The 26,986-nt window shown below is 40.5% G+C and overlaps 1 protein-coding gene across 8 annotated transcripts; it reads left to right on the forward strand.

The window, feature by feature from the left end:
* Window positions 1–72: 72 nt before the first annotated feature.
* On the forward strand, window positions 73–25,549 carry nfyc (nuclear transcription factor Y subunit gamma). Of its 8 annotated transcripts, none has more exons than XM_005797334.3 (11): window positions 73–162; window positions 12,943–13,052; window positions 13,147–13,218; window positions 15,657–15,770; window positions 17,536–17,631; window positions 19,154–19,330; window positions 22,091–22,159; window positions 22,467–22,625; window positions 22,808–22,912; window positions 23,456–23,515; window positions 24,244–25,549. In XM_005797334.3, the coding sequence occupies exons 2-11, from the start codon at window positions 12,954–12,956 to the stop codon at window positions 24,361–24,363; spliced, it is 1,071 nt and encodes a 356-aa protein (XP_005797391.1). In that variant the 5' UTR covers window positions 73–162; window positions 12,943–12,953; the 3' UTR covers window positions 24,364–25,549. The 8 variants fall into 8 exon arrangements, with proteins under 8 accessions (XP_005797391.1, XP_023200654.1, XP_023200653.1 ...); XM_023344886.1 differs by having other exon boundaries at window positions 24,247–25,549; XM_023344885.1 differs by having other exon boundaries at window positions 13,150–13,218.
* Window positions 25,550–26,986: the final 1,437 nt, after the last annotated feature.

Here is a 26,986-nt window from a genome sequence, read left to right on the forward strand (position 1 = left end):
ACCCGTATTGAACTCCGCCGGTCTTTTTGTACGTAGCTCCTACGTCATCGCGTAAATGTCTTTCCGGTTAGAGTCAGCAGCCATCTTGTTTCCCTTTGCTAGCTAAATAAAATAAATAATACGCTGAGCCGGACTTCACTTCGAACGAACCCGTAAAAGAAAGTGAGTAAGAACCTGAAATAAATTTACGTGTGTAGTGATATCACGAAAGCTGTCTGTGATGTACGAAAGTGGGGGCAATTACTTGGCTTAATTTCATTTGCTGTTCTTGACCAATAGACGATTGTTTTGGAAGATGAACACAGGCGCCATTTCCCTCCCCGCTCTCTGAGGCGCTTATTGGTGGCCCGCTCAAAGGATCACGGGCGGTCACGAAACTGATGTTCCGTGTGCGCCATTTTGGTTCTCGCAACAGGGATTAATGAACGCAGTGGCCAGCTCAAGGAGAGCTCGAATGGCGTCAGTTGCAGAACGAACTTAGCCTTAAAAACCTTGATTGGTGGAATCTAGTCCGAGGTTTGATTGGTCTGAAGGACAGATCCAAACGTTGTCTTTATTGGTTAGGCTGTTTCTTCCAAGCTTTGCAAACTTTCATATGGTGGCAGGACTCGTTCGTAATTAGTGACTATAATCGCACAGTCGGCGAATAGATATTTGTGCTGCACAACCAACCAGTGAACATCTCCAGCAAACTAACGTAAACTTCAGTAATATATTGTACAATAGCACCGAAACTGACCACCCGAGGTTAACCACTACCGGAAAATGTACCCTGTGTTGGTTGGTGTTTAGCGTTTAAGTTGACTAAGTTAAACACCGCACTTCGATTTGATATTTGTGGAATCAAACTGCTAGCGTTTGCTACCGTGCTCGCTGCTCCTGTATGCTGATTTAGCATTGTTTACAGTGTCATTGATGCTAAAAATGTACACAGCATTCAGATAATGTATCAAATTAAAGCGAGAACTTCAATATGCTTATACAATAGGCCTTGTTTTCTTCTTTTAGGTAGCATTTATTTTTAAAACGGATTTCTTAATTGATAAAAAAAATGCACGTTTCATATTAATGTGCCAAGTCAACAACCTTGTTTCTGCTTTTACCTCATAATACATTGTTGCAGTTGGAGGAACAATGCAATCTCTTGTCTCATAAACTAGGATACAGTATTACATGAACAATGCCTTTATACAGTAAATATTTCTAAAACCCAACAGCTAACATATTCAACCTTCAGGATATAACAAAGTTCAGTACAAAAAACTGAAATCAGATTGTCAAAAAAATGTGTTGTGTGTGATATTTTCTGGTTATTTTTCACTGAAGAAATTTGTTTACTTTTTTACTACTCTTACATAGCAGTTTTATGCTGAATTTTGTGAATTTTATGAAAGTGGCACCTGTTTCATGGATTCCTGTGAATGTTCCCTGTAGATCTAAAGAACTTGAGTTTCTATAGTTTCCACTGACATTGTTCAGAAAACCTTCAGTCCTGCAGACTTTCCCACAACTTATCTTACCTAGGAGCTGGTTTCCTATTTCTATTGTGCTTGTGGAGGAGTTCATACCCTTTTTCTCAACAAATGTCAGCGTATTTACTTGGGATTTTATGTACTACACTTTAGAGAAAGACAGATTCCTACATAGTTAAGCTTAGAATGTAAAAATGGAAGGAAAATAAAATGCATTTCCATTCCTTTTCTTCTTCAAATAACTATTGTGAACGATGGCACCCATGCATATTCATCCCCCCACCACCTCTGAATCAATGCTTTGTAAAAGTACCTTTTGTTGCCATTACAGCTGCAAGTCTTGCGGGGTGTGTCAACATACCTGTCTGCAGCCTCTAGCGTGTTTTCTTTCAGGTTTTCTTTGTATTTACTTTCATGCGTCCTCACAACATCTCTGATTACCTTCTCTGTCCATCTCGAGGAGAAACATCCCCACTTTCCCCACAGCATTGTGCAGCCACCACTGTGTCTCACAATAGGGATGGAGTATTCAGGGCATTAGTAAAATTCTGGTCTGATTTGACCAGAGCGCCTTCTAGCAGATGCTAGCTGTGTCAAAGTTCAAACCTAATTTTTTATGCTTTTCTTTCAAAAATGGCTTTCTTCTTGCCACTCGTCCATAAAAGCCAGATTTGTGGACTGTATGATAAATAGTTGCTGTTGTGTTATCCCCAAATATTTGGATGCACTAACCTCCCATATTGCTCACGCTGGGAGTATTCCTTTAGTAGAGGAGATGGTAGTGATCATAGAGTAGTAGGGACAGTGTTTAATAGCAAATAAAGTCATCTGAAGACATTGTTATCCTATTTTTCAGCAATTTTATCACATTTAAATATTTTCCTCTAATTAGTTTCGCCATAAAAAGCATTTGAGCTTGTACTAAGTTTAAACTGCACATTGTGAGAGTATATTTTCTCATTAGGAGACTTCTGAAAACAATTTGTGGCACTTAATTTTGTTTAAGGGTTCTACAATAAAAGTCACATACAAATGCATTCCAAATGTAACACTTATCATTTGCAAAAAGGTTTTGAATACCATGACTCATTTTACTTTCACATAACATTTATGTGCTACTTTGCGTTGATCTGTCACATAAAATCATGAAAACAAATGTTGAAGATTGTGGTTGTAGTGTGACAAAATGATTACGTGTGCAAGCCACTGCATATTTAATCCAAACACTCACAATCTCTTGATGTGAATAACCTTTGAGCAAATCAGCCTGCTAACCATTTAATTCTGCAGGTGGTTCTGTGTTTGTACGTTTGTGGTGAACGCATGGCTTGCCTCGGCACCCTGAGGGTTCTGCGTGTTTATGAAACCTAACGTCTAACGTCTTTACTGACTCTGTTTATCTCTAAACAGAGTCAGTACAAACAAACACGGCTATGCTACGGGCAGAATGGGTCATGGGAAGGTTTCGTTGGTATGGTGACCTTGTTAGGTGTCATTACTGAGGCCTTTTGGGTAGCCCAGCGCTCGGGTCAGTTGAAAAGCGCTGTAGCATGTCGTCCACGGTTGGGAGAGATTGATCTTTATGCAGCTCCGATGCAATCATTAACCTGATGCCTGCAGTACCTGTTCCAGTCCCCATGTTCCCTGCAAAAATAGAAAAGGGAACATTTGGCTTTGTGTCTCTTGAGTTTCTATTTTGTTCCCTCTCCCTCCCTTCACTTGTTCTACCCCTCCCATCCCATAACAGCTCTCCTCTCTGTCCTTCTCCATCCTTCCGGTTCCCCTCCCCCCCAGGCTGTTCATTGATGGGACAGGTTAGCTTTCTTTTTTCTCTATCCTCACCTTTCTGTGCTTCACATTTCTGTCTAGATTTGCAGTCACATGTAGCTGCTTTGCAAAACTTTACTGTCTGACATGTCTCTCTCTCTCTCTCTCTTATTAAGTTTACATATGACTTATCTTATTGGTGGTTTCAAAATTCATTACTAGTTGTGCACATGAGCAGGAATACCCTGCTTTGGCACATCAAACTTAAGTCCTCTCCATAGAAAGTTTGCACATCAAAGCAGTGATTGTTTAGCAAAAAGGGCATTGTGTGTGACATTGCTGATGTGGCTTTTCTGATGACGTTTTAATTGTGGAAGTTGCCTTGGGCAAAGGTCTTTGGGGTCAAAACAATAATGTCTTTGTTTACAGGGTTTCACCCGTATCTTTTGAGTCTTGTTTAACCACAAATAAAATGGGAATCATATTCTGTCTTATCCCCTCCATCTCCCACAACTGCTGTCCAGTCAGCTGATTTATCTCCAGGACTTTTTTGTGCAAAGCTCCTTAAATGATCGGTTTTAGAGAAAATATTTTCCGTTGATAAAATTACTGTATGAGTCTTCATCCCTGTAGACAAATATTCTTTTATATATTATCATCAGTGCATGTCATTACGACAAACAGGCTGGTTTTAGGGTAAACGATTGCAGTATGTACCTGCGCCTCTGAGCAAGGATAAATGAGGAGGCAAGGACAAAATGTGCATTTGTGTGGATGTGCATGTGAGCCTGTGTACACGCATGAGACGGGGAGGCTGGTTTTAGTATGCTTTTGTACTTTAAATCATGTGGATGCAACATGCGGCATCAGTTCTGGCATTTCTCTCGGCCAATGAGGGGCGAGCTCGGCCGCCTGCATCACCGACGTGCCGACCTGTAACGTCGGACCGGAGGCGGGGCCGACGGAGACATTTAGTTTGACATTGTAAATAAGCAGAAAGCAGTTGTCAGAGAGCAGCCCGTGAAGCCTTTCTCATCCGACCAGCAGCTGGAGGGACGGAGACCGCCAGGGAAAAGACGATGCCAAGGCAAGCGGCCACGACACACACCCTCACACACTCCCCACGGAGTTTGCCGCAACTTTATTTGCTGTTTTCCACCGTCGCTCAGCTGCACTCTCTTCTTCTTTTCTTTTCCCTGACCCCTATCCTGCAGCTCAAGGTAACTTAGAGCAGGAAGTTGGCTGTCAGTGAAAGGGGGTTGGGCAGAGAAAAGCAGTGGAGCGGGGGGGGGACGTGTCACAGCTGATGGCTGCGTGCACCGACCAATGGCGTGTGAGCACCCGGCCCTCCCATTGGCCGGTTTCACCAGAGTGAGGTGGGAGCAGCGTTGGGGGCGGGGCTTGGGTGTCATGTAGCATGCTAGATTGATTACGCTTGAATGTTAAAGGGGAAGGAGGCTGGAGATTTTTGCCTGTGTGTCAGAAGTGCCGATCTACTGTTTGCGTGCCGCCGCGCCGCTTTTCTGTTTTCTTTTCGTCCTTTTTCTGAACCGAGCCGGTGGGGTCAGCTCAAAGACACACTCATGGGTCACTGACCAAACTGAGGGAGAAAGGTTAAAAAGAACAAAGACAGAGGGAGGGGGGTGGAGGGGGGAGATGGTCAGCAAGTTGAGGAGACTTGGTAAGAAGAGAATTAGAGATTTTTAGAAGGACCTTGGGGACCGCTGAAGGAGACAGAGCAATGTGTAAAAGAAAAGGGGGAGGGGGAGGAGATACAGAGGGGGTCCTTGCTCCTTACTCTGTGTCCGGGTTTAGAGCTTTTCAAAGCTGTCCCGTGGAGCCAGAGTGCCTTTTGTCTGCTGATACGATCAGGGAGCTGCAGGAAGTGGAGGAGCATGAGAGAGTTTTTCTGTCAGCCTCGGCGCTCGGTGCTGCTCCCCTCAAGGAGACTTGAGCTGGGCTATCTGTTTCCATCTCTTCTGCTGCACTCCAACAGGCCAGGCTGTTCACCATGAAGGGCACGGGGGTAAGTCCTAGTCTTACAGGCTAACATGCTCACAGAGAGAGATCCGTCAGCTGAAGTTGCTTTAAGTTTCTCAGTAAATTCCTTATCTTAAGTGACTTCAGTCTGTCTCCATCACTCTGTAGGGAAGAGAGTGAGTCTGTCCTTTACAGCTGTCCTCAGCCCCCCTCCCCTCCTCCTCCCTCCTTCTCCTGATTTCCTAGATTAGTATTATGGTTCTCATCCATGCCCTTCACCTGTCACTTTGCTGCACCACTGATGGTTTTACTAAATTATGTCAGGCTGGAGTCATTTAAATCATTTTAATAAGTGAAATGTCATCTTTGCGCGTCACTAGCTTTGACTTTGGGCCGCTGTGTACACAAACATGCACTCTGTGTCCTGATATTGACTGAACTGAAGAGTTGCTGCTGCCAAAATCGGACTTAGTGTTCAGATGGACTTCTCTGTCTTATTGGCGCTGATATTGAGGGTGCCTCCTAAAGTGCTGCTTTGCTTTCTCACTCTGACCTTCTGGTTAACTTGTTATTGCCAGACTGTGCTGCTGCAAGGAAAGCATCTCCAAGGAGAGGAGGTTTGCTTTAAGTTAGTTGAATCCAACTTAAAATTGGAGATTTTTATGATTATTTCCAATTTATGTATCATATTTTCCTCATCTCTTATCTTGTATCAGATTTTGTTTTTATTAAACTCCAAAAAAGTGCAGTGGATCATGCTGTTGCTCTTGTTTAATATTCGGGAGAAATTCCCATTTTTCAGAAAATCCTCCGATTCTGATCTGTTGCCAATTGATTGGCAAAACTCTACTTTAACTGGACACCTCTCAGTGTTGTCACATTGCGAGAGGTCCCCAGGGGTGGAGGTGCAGCTGGTCGCAGTGACCTCAGGACCCCCGGGCCCCCCTCCCCGACAGTGCCAGACACACAGATGGGACAGACTGTGTGTCTGTCAGCTTGTCAGCTTCAGGGGCGAAGCAGGCTAATAGTTTGATCTGATCCTTTCTGATGGAGTCTTCGGAGGATGCGTCTTCTCTCACTCGCCTCTGACTCTTTCTTGCCTCCTCTCGTGCTCTCGGATTCAAAGTTCCCCATTGGTGCCTTTGACAAAACAGAGTCCTGTCGGGGTGTGTGTGGGGTGGGGAGGGGGTGGCAGTCTAAAAAGAGAGGCAGTCTAAAAATAACTCTTAAGTTGGAGCCCTTTTTGCCAAATCCCAGGGTTGGCTGCTGTCTGAATAAGATTTGAATATTGTTTGTAGCCCTACACTAAACTACAGGCCTACAGAGTGCAGAAAACCCAAACAAACCTTGTTAATGAAACGTTAAGATGGCCACGGCCGCTGCAACCTTACGGCACTCTTTTGCCCTTGCCCTGTCCATGTGTACACCATCACTAAAGACGGTGTGTGGGTTTGTTGCATGCAGGTACGTTAAGCCCTGCCTTCTTCGATGCCAGAGACCAGGCCTAGCGGTTGGATGAAGGTCACTGGAATGTGAGACGGACTCCTGCGGTATCTCTGTCTGCAAGCGAGCGGTAGACATGTGGAGACAGATGAGAAGAAGAAGTGAAATTCACAGAGAAATGCCAAACGCAGCTAATGCGTGGGGTATGCTATGTTTTCATTAAGCTTCTTAGAAAGTGGAAAGCCTGAACTGCTGGGGTCACTAAGCTACTGCAGCGAAAGTTGGAAAAACCTGTCCTTTTTTCCACCCCCACCCCCCTCTTCTCCATTTCATCTCCCTTTTCTCCCTCCTCCCTCTCTGGTTTCTCTCGCTCCTCTGGTGAATGACCTTGGGAGATCACTGACTAGCACTTCCTGGAGTTCGCATGAAGCAGAACCAAGGGCAAAGTTTGCAGGGCCGTTCGGTCAGCTAGTTTGATCAGAAGAGGTCGAATGGATCAGGTGGATGGACACTGTATGTGTTCATCATTAATACCCTAACTCTTTTTTTTTATTTTTTTTTTGTAATCAACAAACATTTGCACCAGTATATGAGTCGTTAATATGTAATTCCTGGCTGAAAACTTCTTGTTTTGTTTTTTCTGACCAGGTAGATTATTTACCCTGCAGGTTGTACCCATGCCAGTTTTCTTTTGTGTGCTGTTTGTGGTGGTGGTTGGGGGGTAGAGGGTGCATAAGTGGAAGTGCTTTGATAGTTCATAGTTTGCATGCTCAACCCTCCTTTATTCAGGGCTATGCTTCAAAATAAATGTCAGCTTGACACTCGATATTTACACTGTGCTTCATTCATCAGAGTAAAGCTGTCTTATAAAACGGTAGGTTGTTTCTCAGCTAAACTGTGAGATAAAACACAGTTGTATTTTTTTCTGTTCAGCAAGTTGGCTAGTTAAAGCTTCATTTTTTTGTAAACCTGCTTCGTCTTCATCAGTTTGTTAGGATTTAACCTCTTGCTCAAGACGTGCCAGCGGAGCTGTAATCCCACAGGAGGCGGTGTCACATTAGAGAGAAAATGTCTTTCAAGTGATTTAATCATTTACAGTAAAATGGGCAGCGCTCTGTTATTGTGGCGGCTTTATATTTACTCTTTGATTACTTGTGTTTGATCACCTTACTTTCCAAGAAGAAAAACCGTCCAGAGCTTCAGTAAGTTTTACTTTGAGAGAATCTAAACTTATTAGAGATGCACCAATCAGTTGGCGAACTGGGTTTTTCCTTGACCAGCCAGACTGGTCAAAAACTATAAAGTACCAAAAGAATTTGGTCTATGAATGCATCATCCAAACTATTTTGAACTTGATAATTTCTAACAAGTCGGAGTTTAGTAGTAGTTTAGATATGTTTTGCTGCAAAAATGTGAATTGTTTTGTAATTGCTTTATTTTATAACCTGTCATAGAACACAGACATTTTTTTTTTAAATTTGTGTGGAGTTTAGTCTTTGGAAAACAAATGATCTGAATCAATCAAAATTAGAATGGACAAGTTGTAACAAAGAAAATGGAAAGTCGGTGCGACATATTATACTTTTAAAAAGAAAGGCCTCTGCTTGTCAGTGTCTGGGGCTTTATGGTGTTAAAATGATCAGATATTTAAGATATTTATGAGGTTTATTAGACTGGGCTTAAAGTTTCATTTAAAACATTGACATGTCAGGTTTGAAGTGAGTCGACAACTTTCCCATGAGCGGCCACTTAAAGGGAAGTTCCAGAAAGCGAGAGTAAAAAAGAGAGCTGAGGTTGAGGTGGAAAGAGGAGGGATGCAGGTACTGGGGCTGGAAGACCAACGTTAGCGCTGATTCAGCTGCTGCAAGCAGAGCAGCATTGACTTTCTCTGAGAGGATGGAGGAGGGCGATCAGGTGAACGAAAATAAGACGGAGGAAGCGAGGAACACTTAGCTGCGGGTCGAGGCGTGCCAGAGAAGAAATGGGAGTAGAGATCTGGAAGACACAAGGGAGGAAGATCAAGTTGCTGCGTCGAACAAAGTTTGTAACGGGACAAACGTTTTGCACTGAAAAACTCAGACCCGGGGCTTTGCTTTTCAGGAAACCAAACAGTCATTTTTCTCTCCCTGTGACCTGAAGAAGGACAACAGCATTGCAGGGAAGAGTTCAGCATTTTCTGTCCTAATGTAGCATAAGGTAGCAGCCTAGAACAAAGCAGTGCAGATTAGTGTGTCTGTTCTGTCCCTGTACAGTGGAATAATGACGGCGCACCTGGAGGGAGAAGTTTAAAATAAGTTAAATGTGCTGAAAGATTTCTCTAAGGGTGATTTTCATTAGCAATATAAGCGACTATGATTAATAAGCTTTGTCATTTCTATAATACAAGCTTCCATCCAAGTAATACTAGAGTCATCAATCAGTCGACAAAAGATTTCTTTATAGACTGTACTATGTGATTGGCAGATCAGATGCTCAAATTAAAGTAGTTTTTCTCCTGATTCATTAAAAAGCTCTTGTAAACTTGTAATTGCATCCTATGGTTAAGTATTGCAACGATGATATCAGCTACGATTAACTGATAAGTCTAATGTTTTTTTTAACGTTAGAATCATCAGTACGTTTTGTTCTTGTACGTCATCATCCTCAGCATTTTGAAAATGCTCATGGGAAAAACACACAGGAGGCAGGAATTGAACCCGTGACAGATGTGTCAAGAACTATCGCCTCCATATATGGTGCGCCTGCACCACCACTGAGCCACAAAACCCATATATGCATTTTCACTTGAATGTGTTTAGAGTTCTTAAGAAATGGAACCACAGACTCAGACATTCGAGAAACCGGAGATCTATATGTGCAAGGAAAATTTTAATTGATTCACCTGTACTTTGAAAAAAAAAAAAAAACCTTAAATGTAAAGTGCTAATTGCTGGAAAGAAAATATTTTTCTTTTCCTGTAACTGTTTGCATCAACCTCCGACCTATTTGTATCTACTGATGTATGACGCACTGGCTCCCACGTAAAATTTCCATTGATGCAAAACATAAGAAAATTATGTTAATAATCGTTTATTGCGGAAGGAATCCACTAACTAGAAAAGCTAAATGCTAAAAGGGCATGTTGATACTTTGCTCCGCTCCTCTTTCTCTCACGTTTTAGCCTGCCTCTCGTCACACTTGCTTTCTCCTCTCTTCTCGCATGTTGACTTGACTTCGCCCTCCTGTAGCTGTGGTTAGTGTGTGGTTGTTTATTTACATTGAAGGTTATACAGTTAGAAAAAGGTCGGGGGAGGTCGCTTCTGGGTGCTTTTTAGTTCATGTTTTACTCTTGAAGTTTTTAAAAGAGAACTTTAGAGGATCTGCAGATTAAAGAGAACAGAAAAGAGAAATGGGAAGACGTGCGTTTAGTGGCGCGGTGTTATCATGGTTGACAGCCTGACGGTCATCTTTATCGTTAAACAAATAGTCTAATTATTGTTCCTTATCAGGCTACCAGCTGGAATTAAGCCACACAAGCTGACAGACTGTACATGTGTGGAAACACAAGAATGTGTTGTTTACCATTATCACCATATCGAGTGCTGCTACAGACGGCGAGAAGAACCTTTGGAGGTCAGTCCATTCACCTGTTGTGAGCATGATCGCAAAATAAAACTACAATTCCCATTAGTCATCCTTGTCCCGTGGAATGCTGGGATTGTTCTGGAGACTGCGGGTCTTCAATCAACCTTGAAATGCAACTGGACACTAGAGCGTCAGCGAGGGAAGGGGAGACACTGCCAAGGTCAATCACTAGCCTGGCTTGCATAGCTTCAAGCGGCCCGATTGATTTATATAAACCCTCCCCCTCCTCACCCGCCGTTATGTCGTATTGATTTAGGCTACTGTCTGTTGAAAAACTGAATGACAGAGCAGGATGCAGCAGTGCTTCTTCTGTATTATTCAGTAACCTGTACGACTGCCAGAGAGACTCATCTCTCCTGTCAGAAATCAACCAGCTGAAGGGCCCACGTTTTCAATCAGTGACATATTAGTGTAAAATATTTACAGCTGCTCTTAGGTAAGCATGAAGAAAGAAGCTGATGCAGAACCCGGGTCACTGAGTGAAAGGGTGGATTTTGTATCGTATCCTGTTTGCTGGACCAGGAATAGAGTCTCATGTTTGTTGACCTGCAATAAAAATGTAGCGAGCCTATGTTAAGCCAAATTTAGTAAGTACATTGAGACTGTTGTGCTTTTACTAGCAAAGAGGATATTATTGCAAGTTAATTTTGAATATGTTGAGGTGCAGTGTATTGTGAAGGGCTGAAGTAAGTTGTAATCTGCTGTATTAGTAGCAAACATACTAATTTCCTTAAGTAACAATTTTTTTTATAGTTTGGCAACTAATTAGTCAAAGCAGACCGGTCTGTTTTGACTAATTAGTCAGAGCAGACCAGTCTGAAGAGCGCAGACATTCAGCTAAATGTTAACTTAGCAAAACAAGATTTTTGCAATGACTTAAAAAGTCTTCTCAATCTAATCATCGCATTTTGCCTGAATTTTAGCCTCTCAAATACATCCAAATTTGAAGAGTTTGTATAACATTTCTTCAGATTTCAGATTTGTAAGTTTATTCATTAATTTCTTTCTCCATATTTTTTGCCCATAGAATAAATTGTTTTCTTCTGAAACTGGTGTTCTGTATCCTAAGTCAAATACTTGTTGCATAATCCTCTACTTGTTCATGAGAACGTTTACATTTGACAGGTTTTTACTTGAAAATGGGAGCTTTGGGGGTAAAACCCGCTATCAGTCTTGCTGCATGAGGGTGTTGATGTTGCTTAACCAGGGTGCGAAAGTACAAGACTTCTTCTGAAAAACATCAGCTTAAGTTGACAGTTATAATTAACTATTAATTTACCTAGTACAGCTATTGAGTTGATGTATTTTCAGTAATTTATGTCTTTAATTCAACATATTACATTTTAAGTTACTGATGCTTCCAAAAACTCTAAGCTAGCCTCTGAAGCAGTTGGAGGCAGACAGCGCTCTTGTTTCTTTTTGCAAGAAGTGAGAATAAAAAATGTCTTCAAACGCCAAAATGCTCCTGTGTTTAAGACTTGTTGATATTTTAAATATGTCTGTTTTACCTTAACACCATCTGCATGCATCTATTTGTCAAATAACCCAAAATTAATAAAATTTTAAAATGGTAATGCTAATAAAATGCCTCGTAGTAAATATCACGATCTATCTGCTTTGGTAGATTGCTGATATGTTGTAATCCTTCATGATCTAATATCGTTATATCCCCCACGTCTAGCGCAGGCTTTCCTTTGTTGCGTCATGTCCCTCTGTCTCTCTCAATTTGTCCCGCTTTCTGTCTCATTTGACCCACAATTCTTGCTTGCGCAGCATTTCATCTGTGGCCCTGTATGTCTCTCACCTCCCTTAGTTAAAACTGCTGGCACTTTGTCTTTAATGCTGGATTAATACTGAACTTTTGACAAGGCGCCTTTTCTCCCTTATAGACTCTAAAACACGTCTTAATACCTCCATAATCGTCTCTTCATTTCCATGATTTCTCCCCCTGAGCCGAGTCTTTTCATAAAGTTAAAGAGAAAAGGGAGAGTGTCTCTGATCAACGCACTCTAAGCTCTACAAGCTCAGACAGGCACGCCAGTATTCCCAAACCAGATTCCTGGCATGCCATAGTAACCTGCTGGATCCTCTTTCAAACTGGCCAACCCCTTTTCAAGACTTTCTGTATGCAAGAGGCTGAATCATGAATTTTTCCTCTCTGGATTTGTTTAAATTGCTCCTTTTTGTCACAAAGAGGTTTTTCTATCCCCCAAACGCTCTTACATCAGAGGTTTAGCGTCATCCCTGCTGCTGAGGTCATAAGCTGCATTTAATTGCACATGAAATGTTCGTGTTTGTTGAGGAGCCTCAGTTGAGTGGCGAAGTCGAAAGAGCCATTGACAGTCCGGGAGCGCGCAGCTGCTCTGCTTGTGTATTGTTGTTTTTTTTTTTTCTTTATCATTTATCATGTCACCATCTTAAAACCACAAGAATAGAAGCCTGTTACGGCTCTCTTTTGATTTCAATATGTTGTAATTACAGGTTGTGATAAGATATGATGTGTTGACAAAGTCTGAGAGCTCTCGGCAGCTCAAGACTGGTTTGGACTGACATGTCTTGTGTCCTTTGTCGTCACCATTTGTTTTTCTCATATTGTTAGCATTTCTTTTCCTCAATGGTGATTTGCTCATATCAGTCTCATTTTCCCTCTACGCAGCCAATTAGAAGATGTCGGTAGATGCGTTTGGAGCTGGACCCTGCGATGCCCAGCAGACCCTGCAGTCCTTTTGGCCTCGAGTCATGGAGGAGATCAGGAACCTGACCATAGTACGTTGAAGCTGCTTACAGACTAACACATCTTATGTGGTCAACTGTTTCTGAAATGTGTAGTAACCAAATAACTATTGGGGATTTTTTCCAGAAGGATTTTCGTGTGCAGGAGCTTCCCCTGGCTCGAATCAAGAAAATCATGAAGCTGGATGAGGATGTCAAGGTAACAGGAGAAGCTAAGGGATGAGCTGTTTGGAGGAAATAACTATAATTTGCAGGAGTTTGTTACAGTTACTGGACTTTGAAGGGATTTAGTGAAACTATAATATATGTTGTGTAAATGCTATTATAATCCTTTTGAAAACATAGCATTAAGTATCTCAGTAAAGTTTATTTATGTAACACTTTTCACAGATGGCGACAAACAGCTTTGCAGGAACACAAAGAATAAAATGACATATAGTTGAATAAAAATATAAAATCTCAGATGTACAGAATGAGCATTTTTTTTAATTTAGCATGTTGTGAGACACACAAAATACATTAATTAATCCGAGCCACCAATTCATTAAATGTGAAATATCTTGTGTATTTTATTTATATGATCTGCCAAACCGTCCAGCTTCGACACCTTTTGCCATTAGGACAGATTCTTCATAAGCTTAAAAAGCTTCCAAGAGTATATTGGATTATTGTATTGATTACAGTTTTAACAAATTGTTTTGAATGAGACAAAATGTGACACTAAATCATCTTTAGGGTTAACCAATCCATTCAAAACAATAGAAGAACTGGACCAAACAACCCTCAGGGGTCTCTATGGGTGTGTATGTTAACCACAGAAGAACAAATATTAAAGGACAGTTTCTCTGCTTGTGTTGCTACCACAGATGGAAACCCTAAAGTGACTTGGTAGATTTCCATCTGATGGGTTCGTCACATCGTAATCTCCCATAACCAAGATACTACTATGCACCAGTTATTGTTGTCCATAACTTTCTTAATTTTAATATGCAAAGAAGGAATCCTCATAAATTCAAGAAAGTTATGGATAACCATGACCAGCCTGTACATGAGACTGTCTTGAGAAAACAGAGTATCTTCAGTCAGAGGCTTCTTCAGATTTGCTGTAATACAGACCGCTACAAGAGATCATTCCTGCCAACAGCCATCATCGTCTTCAATAACTCTTTGAAGAATCTGAATGAATGAGCTAAAACATCATTTAATTTCCCTTTGGGATTAATAATTAAATTTAATTTTAATCAATCTGCCAGAAATAAAAATGAGTTCTTTGTAGTAGAGAATTACATTTTCTACCTCTGTTAATCAAATCCATAAAACTTCCACAAACCTGACGAACCACAATGACACTAGAAAGCTTGATCATTAAACCCTTTGCTACCTATTCTCCTGTATAAGTAGTCATGGGTGTGTTTTTGTTTTTCCCCAGTTGTGACCAATAGATATAAAATGCTTTTAACTGACCTTCTGTGTTTTTGTGCTTTCACTATGCATTCCTCTAAAAACAAAAACTGCCCAGTATAATCAAATTACAGCCCTTTTAAAATCACAATATTGCAATTTTAAAGGGCTGCATGAGTCCAATATCTGAAAGGATAATATATTTCAAGTGTAAAGCATTAACTCTCTTCATATAAGTGATATTTTTAGCTAGCTAAATGAACCTGAGCAGCCCTTAATCGATCACACCTCATGGAGACTTCAGAGGTGGATGCTGAAGCTCACAGAGAATGGTGAAGACGCTTTGTTACGAAAGTAAAGAGACAGAAATGGGGGTAATCATGTTCAGTACTCTCATTGCAATTTTCAGCAATGCTATGGCTAGTATTTATTTTCCTAATTCGGTGCAGCCCTACTGCCGACTCATCCATTGACAGCTGGAGGTAGACACAGCCTCCCATGACCCTGCAAGGATTAAGCGGATATAGACGATGGATGGATGAATTAAAGTGTCTAGAAACAAAGCAGTATACAAAACGGCAAACTTCATTAAGTGGCTAACAAAGTTTCTACAGTCCTCTAATCTTGATACCATTACCTCACTCCTTGGATCTGCTTAGGTCATCTCTAACTTTATTGGCTATGGCAGACATATTAGATCTTCTGACGTCTTCAGTTGTATTCAGTCATGACTCATGAAAGTGAGATTATTTTGCTCCCGTAACAAAAAGTTTGGTCTCCTGCAGAAAGCTTAGAAAACATGCATGTGCTTTCAATGTGCCGTGTCAAGAGTGGCGTCCTATCCTCTTAGTAAAGCAGGAGCTTAAAGCAGTAAAGAGATCAGCAGATGACTAACATATCTGGGAGAGACCCTTCTGTCTGCTCTGACACAGCAGCTTTTATTGCATTTATGCAGCGCGTGTGATTAATATAGCACATGATCTACATTAAGACTATATGTGAATGTCCATTAGTTTGATTTCCCTGACTTACTCAAATGAAATGCATGCTTTTAATAAGAAGCAATCTGTTAGGAAATATCTCTCAGCTTTAATGAGAGTACATAGATGTTCTCTTTCAGTATATTGTAGTAGTGTTCCATCTCTGTGCATTTGGTATTTCCTCCTTAACTCGGGGGTTATTCACGTTGGGGTGTACAGGCATGTTTAATCAGGTGTGACACTGTCCTCTCTACAGATGATCAGCGCCGAAGCTCCGGTCCTGTTTGCCAAAGCCGCTCAGATCTTTATCACGGAGCTCACCCTGAGAGCGTGGATCCACACCGAGGACAACAAGAGGCGTACACTACAGGTCAGACGCTCATTGAGTGGCGTGACATCTGCTTTCCTGTTTTCACTTCCTCTTCCTCTTGATAACCAGAGCTTTGAAAGTTTTAGTCCCAGGAACAAATTTAACCCTTTGACTACTTCTTAATTTATGTTTTTACCTTTTTTTTTAAATAAATGATTATTGTTTGAAGATATTTTCTGTTGTCGCTTTCTGTTCACTTAGTGCCTTTATGGAACTCCATACCAATCTCCACTTAAAGACTGTCTCTGTTAAGTTCTTTCATCCTCCATTGAGATAAAGAGTGTGGGGATGGTAACTCATTGTTTCTGATCTGCTTTATGAAAACTTTAGAACATGAATGAATACAAGAGAAAAAAGGAGTTAGAGTAAAATCAGCCTGTATCTTCTCATCTGGTTGTCGTGCATTATATCCCTTCCACTCGTCCATTACATCAATCCCAATAAAACACGTTTAAAGTTGTGGTTGTTATCAAAACCTTTTGATCTTTTTCAAGTGGGTTAACGTCTTTGTTTTTAAAAATCTGCATAGTTTACATTTAATTAAACCCCCAAACAACAAAAAATCTAATCTACTGTGTCAATAGGCCTGTTATGGCCATTTTTACTGGACGATAAATTGTCCCAATAATTATTGTGATAAACGATAATATTGCTTCTTTTGAGACCATTTTGAAGTAATATATCGATAATGGCATAATAATACAAGTTCGCCTTCTCAAAGACTATTAAACGTTAATTTTGTAAAGAACATTTAACACTGGAACTGGAAGATATTTTAAATATCCTAAATAAAACAGAACAACCAAACCCATGAAGAAAATGGATTACTCAGTCTCTGTAAACAAAGTTGCCCTTCAAAAAAATATTAATCATCAGAATGAGAATTGTCAGGCTCATTTTAATTTATCATGCGATTAATTGCCCTATTGCGACAAACTTGCATGTCAATGCAATTTTACAATGAATATGAGGCGTTAGCTGGGTCGTACTCATGAATCTGTTATCGGACTTTGACTTAACTGAGGAAAAAAAGCAATGTCCTCCATTTACTCACACATATGCAGATTCCTGGTGTGCGGAGAGGCCACGCCAACTGGGTCATCATAACAACTCTCATCAATAGAGCAAGTGTAGATGTGACCTGATGTTACCAGATATTAATCAAGGTACTATAAATAGCCTGCATTACAAGGAAGGCCACAATGGGGGGGTCCTGACAGCCAATATCCTGTGGAAAATTCCACAGAGATAAAACACCGCTGTGGATGTAGGAAAGGGTATAGAAGCTGAGCATGTGCCCGGGAGGAAAATGTCATTCCTGTTCTTTCCCACTTATCTCGGACACATTTCTGGCAGGACTGTTATAGTGACTGGCTGGCCTTTATTCACTAAAAGTTGAACGTTCATCTCACTGATCTAGGCTAGCAGTAGTTATACATTTGTTCTTGTTTCTAGTCTGTTCTCGTATGCTACAATTACAACCAACACTTACTAATTGAAGCTTTAACAAGTTTTTTTTTTCTCAAGTTTTGTTAATGATTAATATATGAATAAAATTATTTGTATTTAAACTCATTTTCACTCTTCTTCTAACTCAGTTATTAAAGTAAACGACTGTTCCACTGCTGCTGGAAACGGCATTGTTATTTTGGGAGTGATGCACTCAGACCATAAGGCATGCTTATATATATATATATATATATGAGATGCATATATAAATTTAGGATAATTACACTTGACCTTCTGTGTCTCTTATTTTTTACAGAGGAACGACATTGCTATGGCAATAACAAAGTTTGACCAGTTTGACTTCCTGATTGACATCGTGCCCCGGGATGACCTCAAGCCCCCTAAACGACAGGTAGGAACACATACGCTGCTGTCATCAGTCACAGGGAAAACTGAGAGGTTTTTAACAAAATATTACACATTTAGGAGTCACTACAGTGTGTGCTTTTAAGGATTTTTTACTTCTCTATAAATGAGGGATTTATCTCACACTGCTAAAGAAAAACACGCAAATGTTGTAGTTAAAAGATAAATATTTCAGAAGCATGATTAATTTAGAGCATAGCTGTGAAGCAACTTCCTCACCGAAGAGTGTTGTTTTCATCTGGTTTCTCTTAACCTTGGTGTGTTCACCAATGGAGAGGAAAAGATCCAGTGTTGATTTTTACACCAGCTAGGCGCCGGTGAGGCCCTAAAAATGAGAAATTCAGATTTTAACCACCTTTTGTTAGTGCATCCAAACTGAGCACATAACACAGTAATAATTAGAGTGAACAGTAGTAACAGTATAGATAGCAGTGCAAGAGATTGCAGGAAAGCGTGGAAATGTGATGTGCATGTCATTTCCTTGCTGCTATTTTTATGTAGCTGATTAAAGCTATGATGGCAACACAACAAGATCTCAATTGTGTCAAATATGTTTGCCTATGCAATCAAGCATAAACTGGCTCTACCTGCTGCTTACACATTCAGGTTTTCACATCTAGATGAGCCAGTCACTGGAGCGGTCATCTCTGTCGGCACCGCGGTGCTGTAAACATCCTTGACTGGAAGCTGGACTTTTGACAGCGAGGGCTTTCAGTCGGATGTTTGCAGCTTCTTACTGCCACAAACGGCCAGCGCTAACTCCAGAAATAAAACTAATGAATGCTCCTGAGTGGTTCATAGTGCTGTTGACTATTTGCAAAACAACCTGTTTGCTCCCAGGATCATTTCAGTGTCTGTAACAGGATCTAAAGACATATATATATATGTAATGCGGGAGCAGGCAAATGATGTCTGTATGTCATTCTAGTGTGCCAGATGGGAAAGTGAGATATTTAAATTTGTTGTCAAGTGGACTGTCTCCAGGCTTGTAAACATCCTACACTCTCAGCTGTGTTGTCATGGAGCTGGGAGAGGGGTGTTTACACTTCTGGGGGTGGAGGAACATCGTCTTGATGAAGCCCTGCTCATTACTCACTTATGAAACAGGGCGGCACGGGTCAGTTTTTATTAATTATTAAAATGAATAATTTTACCACCATGCGGCCGAGACGCTAATTTGCTGAATAAACTGAATGCAAACAAACTGTGATGTTGCAGGAAGAGGGCAGAGAGGGTGGATGGTTCCTGACATTATTCAGTAGTTATGTTAATCATCCTACAAGTAATATAATAAAGTGGATTATATTCATCAATTATATTCATCAAGTAAGTCTCCAAACTACCAAAGTATTATCACCCAGTGTGATGCCTGCAGATTACGTTACTCTTCCCCAGCCACATCCCATCAGTTATTTATCAGCCCTGCTCCACTCTAGCATTACACTTGCAAAAATAATTCATGGAGATGTAGTGGACTGATTCAATACGTGTGTGTGTGTGTGTTACAGGAGGAGATGCGTCAGTCAGTAGCGCCTGCAGAGCCGGTGCAGTACTACTTCACCTTGGCCCAGCAGCCCGGAGCCGTGCAGGTGCAAGGCACGCAGCAGGGTCAGCAGGCTGGAGCGCAGACCGCCACCACCATCCAGCCCGGACAGATCATAATCACCCAGCCGCAGCAAGGACAGGTACAATCAAGTCCACGACTGAAGAGTTTTCTTCACACACGCATTGATCCATGTATAAGAAAATCATCCAGCAATATATCAGTGGATTATGTGTCTGAAACTATGTACAGTTCTCTACAGTACTGTTCATACAGTAAACTTTCCTGTCTTTCCTGCCATGTTAAGACTTTAGTGTAATTTATTGGTATTAAACTACAGCATGATGGTGAAGTGGCAGAGAAATTATTTTTGCAAATAAAAATCTGAGAAGTGTGGTGCGGTTCATCTTCAGTCCTCTTGAGTCAGTACTTTCTAGAAAAGCCTTTAATTCACTTTTATGGCTACAAGTTTTATGAGGCATCTCTCCCGGCCTTGCACAACTAGAGATTGAACTATTGTCCCACTTTTCATTGCTAAACCTCTCAAGGTCAGTCAGATTGTATGAGAATGCAAATTTTTAAGCCCAACTAAATATTCTCATTTTGATTAGACTTTGACTGGGCCATTATAACACTAGAACACACTTTGATTGAACCAGTTTATTGTATCTCTGGCTCTATGTTTATGGCTCTGCTAGAAGGCGAACCTTTGCCCCAATCTGCAGTCGTTTCCTGCCTCTAACAGATCTTCCTCCAGAACTGAACTCCATGTAGTGTCATATATCGTCCCATCAACTCTGTTCACCTTCCCTAACTCTGCTGAACACCAGTATCACTAAAGCATCATACTGCCACCACCATGTTTCACAGAGGAAATGGTGTGTTGAGGGTCACCATCAATTGCAGCAAACTCAAAACAAGACTGAGCTTTACTAAGTTCAATTCAGTATTACTTTATTAATTCTATAGGAAATGTTGATCTTTTAATTCCTCATTATCTGAAACTCTTTCTGCCACTTTTCCTTAAAGGAAACACTTGTGCCAACACAACTAATATTTGTTTCCACTGGATTTTATTTAAGGGTACCAGACTAAAAGGGGGGTGATAAAATGGTGCAGGTGTGAAAGTTGAAACACTTTGAATAGTCTTACAATCACTGTAAATGTCTCAACATTTAGCTGCTTTTTACTGTAGATATTTTGACACTGACCTCTCTCCCAGTAGAAAATAGAACAGCAGAAACATGCGCAACCTTTCTCTAAAGTCCTCCACAGAAAACACTCCATCCTTATGCTACCTAAAAACCTGCACAGTTGGTGAATAATAAACCAGTTCTTGGGTCACATCAGGCAGATGTTTTCCTATTCTGTATTTTAACCATGTGCCTCGTGTTGTTAAGTTCTTCATACTTGGGTAATGTAGAAAATCAACCCAGAGGCTTCAAAAACTGTAACTCTGTTTCTTCTCTAAACTGAAAACAATACACACTCAGTCTCTCACAGGCTATTGGCAAATATACACTCCTCCTCTGGTTCATATTGCCCTCGTCACCCGACAGAACAGTTTATCAGTCATCCGGTTGTTTCTCTGTCTAATTATTCATTCCTGGCACTTTTTCTGCCTAGTACCTCTTTCTCTCCAGTTTGGTCGCTGCATTTTATGTTGCGTTGCTGCTTCATGCTGCTTCAGCAGACTGCCTTTAGCTGAGCTGTCATACAAGTTTAGGCCTTGTGTGATTCACAGTCCTGCTCCTGCTGCAGCCCCTGGTCACACTTTGATCTCACTCGATGTAAACTCAGTCGATGGCTGTTTAGTGGGAATTACGTTAACAGGTGAACTAAGATAACACAAAGGTCTTTCTTTTAAAAAGAAGGTAATCTGTGAAGCATCAATGAAAGTACTTTTTAGTGCCCAATTTCTTTTGACTGTTATTCCTTTTGAAAGCAAATATTTTTTAGAGATGTGCCAGTCAGAATTTTGTTGTCCAGTTTTCGTAAAGCTTTGGCCTACTATTTTTAGGCGCTTGAGATATTTTGAAGAAAATTGATGTAAGAAAATGAAAAACTGTATTTAAATAGTTTTTCTAGCCACCGTGTGAGAGAGCAATCACAGTAACATGTTTTACTACTTTAAAACAAAGAAAGTAATTACGTTGTTGATATTTGAAACTCTATCATCTTACATTACCATATATTGTGTTTAGCATAACTTTGTTTATGCTCTAGAAAATGTTGACTCTTGCCTTTAATTCTGAGACTTTCTAAAGGATGCAAACATCTCCAAATCCATCTTGTAAATTTAAAAAACTCAAAAAGCATAAAACAGCAACTTTGTCGCTCTGGTGGAGGTCTGACTGATATATTGTATACTGGAGGCATACTGCTTTCAGAAGCTCGTCTGAAGCTCCTTTTGCCAGAATTGTTTGTTCTCTCGATCAATCACCTTACAGGCAGCCCTAAAGCAGCAACCAGAGTTGAATTTGTCCAAATATCCGCTGTCCTTCAGCATACTTGGTGTTTTTTAGCAAAAAAAAAAAAGAAATACTTTCGACCTAGTATAGGAAGAAAGTCTAAGCTTATAAAAATAATAAACTTCTAAATTGCTCAAACTGCACTGACCTTTTTTCAAATTACAAATCTTTTGAGCTGCTTTCTTGCTTACTATGTATTCTTTTTTTTTTTTTTGTTTTACCATTTGCTTTTTTGTTTTCAGAAATATAACCTAAACACGCTTTAAATGTTTATTTTTTGCTTGGGGCTTTTACTTCCATTCTAAAACTTTAAGCTTTCTGTGCATACACGTCACCCATGCTTGCATTTTGTGAGTTGAGTTGCTGCAGTCGCTGCCCCTCTCACTGTATGTCTTTCTCTCATTTTCTCATTCTGTTCTGTCGGCCATCAGATGTTGCAAGGTGCCACCATGCAGCAGTTACAGCAAGTGCAGGTGCAATCACAAGGCACACCCATCACGGTAAACACACATGCTTTCATTTGTGCAATTATCACACTTCTGGAGACCACTTCTCAAAACCACCGCCCACAAACGGTCCTCCTAGGCTGACTGAGGCCTGTAAGTGTGAGCTGAGCGCAGGATGAGCTCAGACGCAGAAAGATAGCACTTCAAAACCTCAGATGTCACTTCATTTTCCTCCCTCCTTTGCTTAGTTTTCTTCATTTTTTTAAATTGCATTTTAGAATTTTTTGTGGTTCGCTGCGAGCAGTAATGGACGTGTTTGGTTTTTGTTTCTCTTTCCGTTTGCTCCTCTTCCCTCCACAAGAGCGCGCCCGTCGCCATGCAGGTGGGCGAGGGCCAGCAGGTGCAGATTGTTCAAGCTGCCGCAGCCCAGGGTCAAGCTCAGACGGCTCAAGCTCAAGGCCAAACCATGCAGGTCATGCAGCAGATCATCACCAACACAGGAGAGATCCAGCAAATCCCGGTAAGAAGCTGCACCAACCCGAAAAGGACAGCGAGATAATGAAGTGTAGTTGGGTTGAATCTCACAGCTGGAAGTGAAGCATTCTGCGTTGTCCAGAGCAGGAAAATGGCTGTGTCCTTCCTGTCTGAATGACCTCTGTTCTGAGCCAAAGTCTGTCTCCCTCTTGTGGCTGTTCCCTGCAGGTGCAGCTAAATACAGGCCAACTACAGTACATCCGTCTAGCACAGCCCGTCTCTGGAGCCCAGGTGGTGCAGGGGCAGATTCAAACTCTGGCAAACACGCAGCAGGTAACGAGTTCAGTGAAAATAGCTTCATGGTTACATGGCATGTCTTATTAATTTGGGGCCTTTACTGATACATTTCAACCATTCTGTTTTTTAACAGGTGGTATAATGTTGAAAAAATAACTTTTATAAATGTTTAACTCATGAAATAGGTGCACAAGTTTGAATTTAGTTGGCCTTCAAATTCAAATATTGTCAAATGTATGCACAAAGTCTCAAATATTTTCGTGAATAAAATATGCATGAGAATTTGTAGTCTAAACCCAGATGTAGTTGGTTAGTTTAACTCTACTTTTTCTGATCAGAAGAAAAAATAGATATCTAGCAAGAAATAAGCACAGAGCTTGTACATGGCTACATTATTGTTTATTGTATGTCCATACTAAAGATTCAATTGCATCAATAAAAGCCCAAAATCAATAACATTCTATACTGATAATGTGTTTGTAAACGGGTTGTAAACCCGTTACTGGAACTGTACACATCAAAGATGTGACTAAAGTGAAGCTTACTGCGTATTTATTAATTATTCTGTGACATTTTCAGATCACGCAGACTGAGGTGCAGCAAGGACAACAGCAATTCAACCAGTTCACTGATGGACAGGTAATAAATTGATAAAATCCACTAAGATTTCAATGTTTTATCACCTCTCAGCCTAGAGTGGAGGCTAAAACCAGAAGGAAGTTGAATATTGTGGACAGAGTAGGCACTGGTAGAGGATTTGATTCAATTTTAGGTTGGAGCATCTAGATGGGAGCAGAAAGTTCTTCCTCTATAAATTAAGCTCTTTTTTTACATTGATTTATACTGAGACAATTACCTTTATTTTGCTTTGCCACTCATACTTCTTGTTTAACTCACTGATCATTTTGATTTTGAGTTACCAAGAGATAAACACACTCATTTACTAAATGCAAGGTTCTGTAACTGGATTAGGTTAGATGTTAAACAGCTTTAAAATGATCTTTGATTATTACTGGTCACAAATTGTGATTTAAAAAAAAAAACTCTTAATTTGATCTAAAGCAAAATGTCAGAATAAGGGGTGTAGATTTTAACTGAGGTTTTAAAGTTCAGATGGTGTAAAATTGGGAAACAAGCTTTTACCTTTTATGATTTGTAGAGGTGAGTATTTTTAACTTGTATAGAGTTTTTCAAAATTAGAAAGTAGTTTTACGCAAAGTTGTTGGAGTTCTTTTTGGTAGCAGATTTCGACCAATAGCAGGTTTATGGGTACGATGCGATGAAACAGACAAAAAGATGCACAATCATCTAAGATGTGTTGTTGTTCCTGGGCAGCCTTTGACCTCTGCCTCATCCCCCTTTCACAGCAGCTGTATCAGATACAACAGGTGACGATGCCGGCGGGACAGGAACTGACCCAGCCCATGTTCATCCAGTCCACCAGCCAGACAGGAGAAACGCAGGTCACGCAGGTCAGCACCGACTGAGTCCAACCCGGAGCCTTTCTCTGCAACAAGTAACAGCAAGCTCACCAGCCTGTCTGATGCCGACAGACGTCATCAACTTCAACAAGAGACGCTCTGATATGATATTTGGAAGAACCGCAGATTTGAAATGAGGGACCGGGGAAGTTGCAACAAAGCTCATGTTTTCTAATAAATTTAGTTCATTGGATTGAAAACCAAAGGGACGCTGTTAGACTCCTATCAGAATTGGCATTTTATTCAGACTTTGAGCAGTTCTCTTTTTGTACTTTTGTCTCTGACATCACATTGGGAAAAAAAAAAAAATTTATTTAAAACCGAAGGCCTGATTTCTGCATTTTCTGGACTGCAAGAATTGTGTGATGTAAATTTGGTCACTTGTGTAAGCCCAAAGTGGACCTTCAGTCCAGAAGCTGATTTGATGCACTTAGAGTTTACAAGAGCCATGCTGTCATTGTAAAACGGGGGAAAAGTGACTGTGACGTATAAGTAGTGTACACAAAAATACATGCATGTTGGCAAGGTCCCAGACGGTTTGTGTGCAGGGGAACCAAGCAGCAGCCTCAGTTTCTTTCCATCATAACATATCTGAATGTTGAAGAAACAGGGAAGTTTTGCTGCCTTTTCATTTTCACCTGGAAGTTAACTGGGAAAAAAAAATCTCTGTATTTGTAATGTATTTTTGGCTAGACATATCCCTTCACTCTGTGTTTTCTTTCAAGTAGTTGGATGAATTGAAGCCATATACCTCAGATAAGGTTTAATTATTTACTCTGTTGGTTTATTTCCCACATTGATGGAGCACTGCTTTCTTTTGTAAGGGCTTCAAACTGTGTAGGCTAGTGGTGTGTGTGTGCCCAGGTGAGTGTATGCGTTTTGTGTTTTGAGCATCCACACTCAATGTTGCTCTTCCAGACTTTTTCCTCATCTGGTCTGTAGAGCAGAGAACCTCCACTCTGCCTTTTTATGCATTTTTACCCAGTCCACTCCTACTGGGAGCTTTTCCCTCTTTTGTCTTGTGCCCTGCTTGATGTCTCATGTACAGACACATGACTCCATCTGGAGAAAATACAACTTTTCAAGGTTTGCCCTCATAACTTCCCCATTATCATTTTTTTCTTTTGTACAGTATAAATAATGTTTTTATCCTTGTTGTTTTTGCATGTAGTTTAAATTGCCACCCTGGCATGCAATAGCGCGGTACCATTTTATTTTTGATGTTAATTTTTGTAAAACAATTCTGTTTGTGAAATAAAAAAAAACTATTGAAAAACATCTTTGAGTACTTATTTTTGTTCTCACTTCTTTTTTAGGTGAGTTTAGCATCTTGCTAGCTCGTGGGCAACAGACAGCGAGACATTTCAGTACAGCAGAATAGTATTAGAACCAAACTAGGCGCCCGGGCCGACTCATCGTATCACCAGATTATACAGGTGCATCTCTGTAAATTAGAATATTATTGGCATGTTAATTTATTTCCATAATTTATTTAAAAAGAGGCATCAAGTGTTTTATGGCTGTGGCTTAATGTTAAATTGCGTAGCTATTAAAGGACCAAAGGTTCAACAGAACTACATCAGGACCCTGTTATGCCGCATTCAATCATGAGGAAGACTTGACAGCATTCCAGCTGTAATTTAAATCCAAAGGTCATTGCAGAGAAAGTTGGCTTTGTCTGAGCACATAATGTAATTGGAAAGTTGAGTGGAAGGCAAAGTTATTAGAAAAAAGTGTTGGAGCCAAAGGGAGAAGTGCAACCTTGAAAGGAACGTAAAGGAAACACAGGCTTGTCGTCTCCAACACAACCCTGCAAGAAGGATGGTCATTTGTGAAAAAGGAACAAATATGACACATGTATTTACAGATGACCGAGCAACAGTCCAGTCTTTTCTCCTCTGCTCAGGATGTTTTCTGTTTTGGGATTGGAGCAGATTTTGTTTGAAGCTCTGACTGTAGCTGCGGTCCACATTATGTGAATCTCCCCCAAAAAGCCCTGAGCAGGCATTTCTTCTCGATCACAAGGTTCGGTTATTCCAGTTCATGTTTTTGGGTTTTTCTTTGTTTTGTTTTTTTTTGCACTCAACTTTTCAGCTCTCTCTGAACAGCTAGCTTCTTTAGCAATGACCTCTTGAACTTTTACCTTCTTTTTGGAGCATATCAGTGTCTGCTGGACAAATGCACAACATAATATATATTTCTTTAAATGGATGTTTCTGTAATATTCAGATTCTCTAAAATAAATAATTGGGATGTTGGTTATCTGTATACTATAATTAACACAAATAAAATCTTCATTGTTGCCACTATGGTAATTAGACATTGCTGATAAAAAAAAAAAAAAAAAAGACCGCTGGCACTTAAGTAAATTCAAAGTTGTTCCGTTACATTAAACTGTCTGGTGTTTTCCCAAGTGACCATTGGAGGGCAGCACTGATCAAACAACCTAAAAATACTGCATGCATACTTTCTCTGGTACACATTTCTTCACTTCTTCCTAAACACACAAGGTGTTTTTACTGAGCACGTTGTTGAAGGAACGTTACTCTATCTGCTCACGTTCCCCCAAACCAATCCAGCATATATGAACAGCACTAATCTTATTATTGCTGGAGGAGGTGAAAAGTTT

This window comes from Xiphophorus maculatus, chromosome 13 (assembly GCF_002775205.1).
Source record: "Xiphophorus maculatus strain JP 163 A chromosome 13, X_maculatus-5.0-male, whole genome shotgun sequence".
NCBI classification, from domain to species: Eukaryota; Metazoa; Chordata; class Actinopteri; order Cyprinodontiformes; family Poeciliidae; genus Xiphophorus; species Xiphophorus maculatus.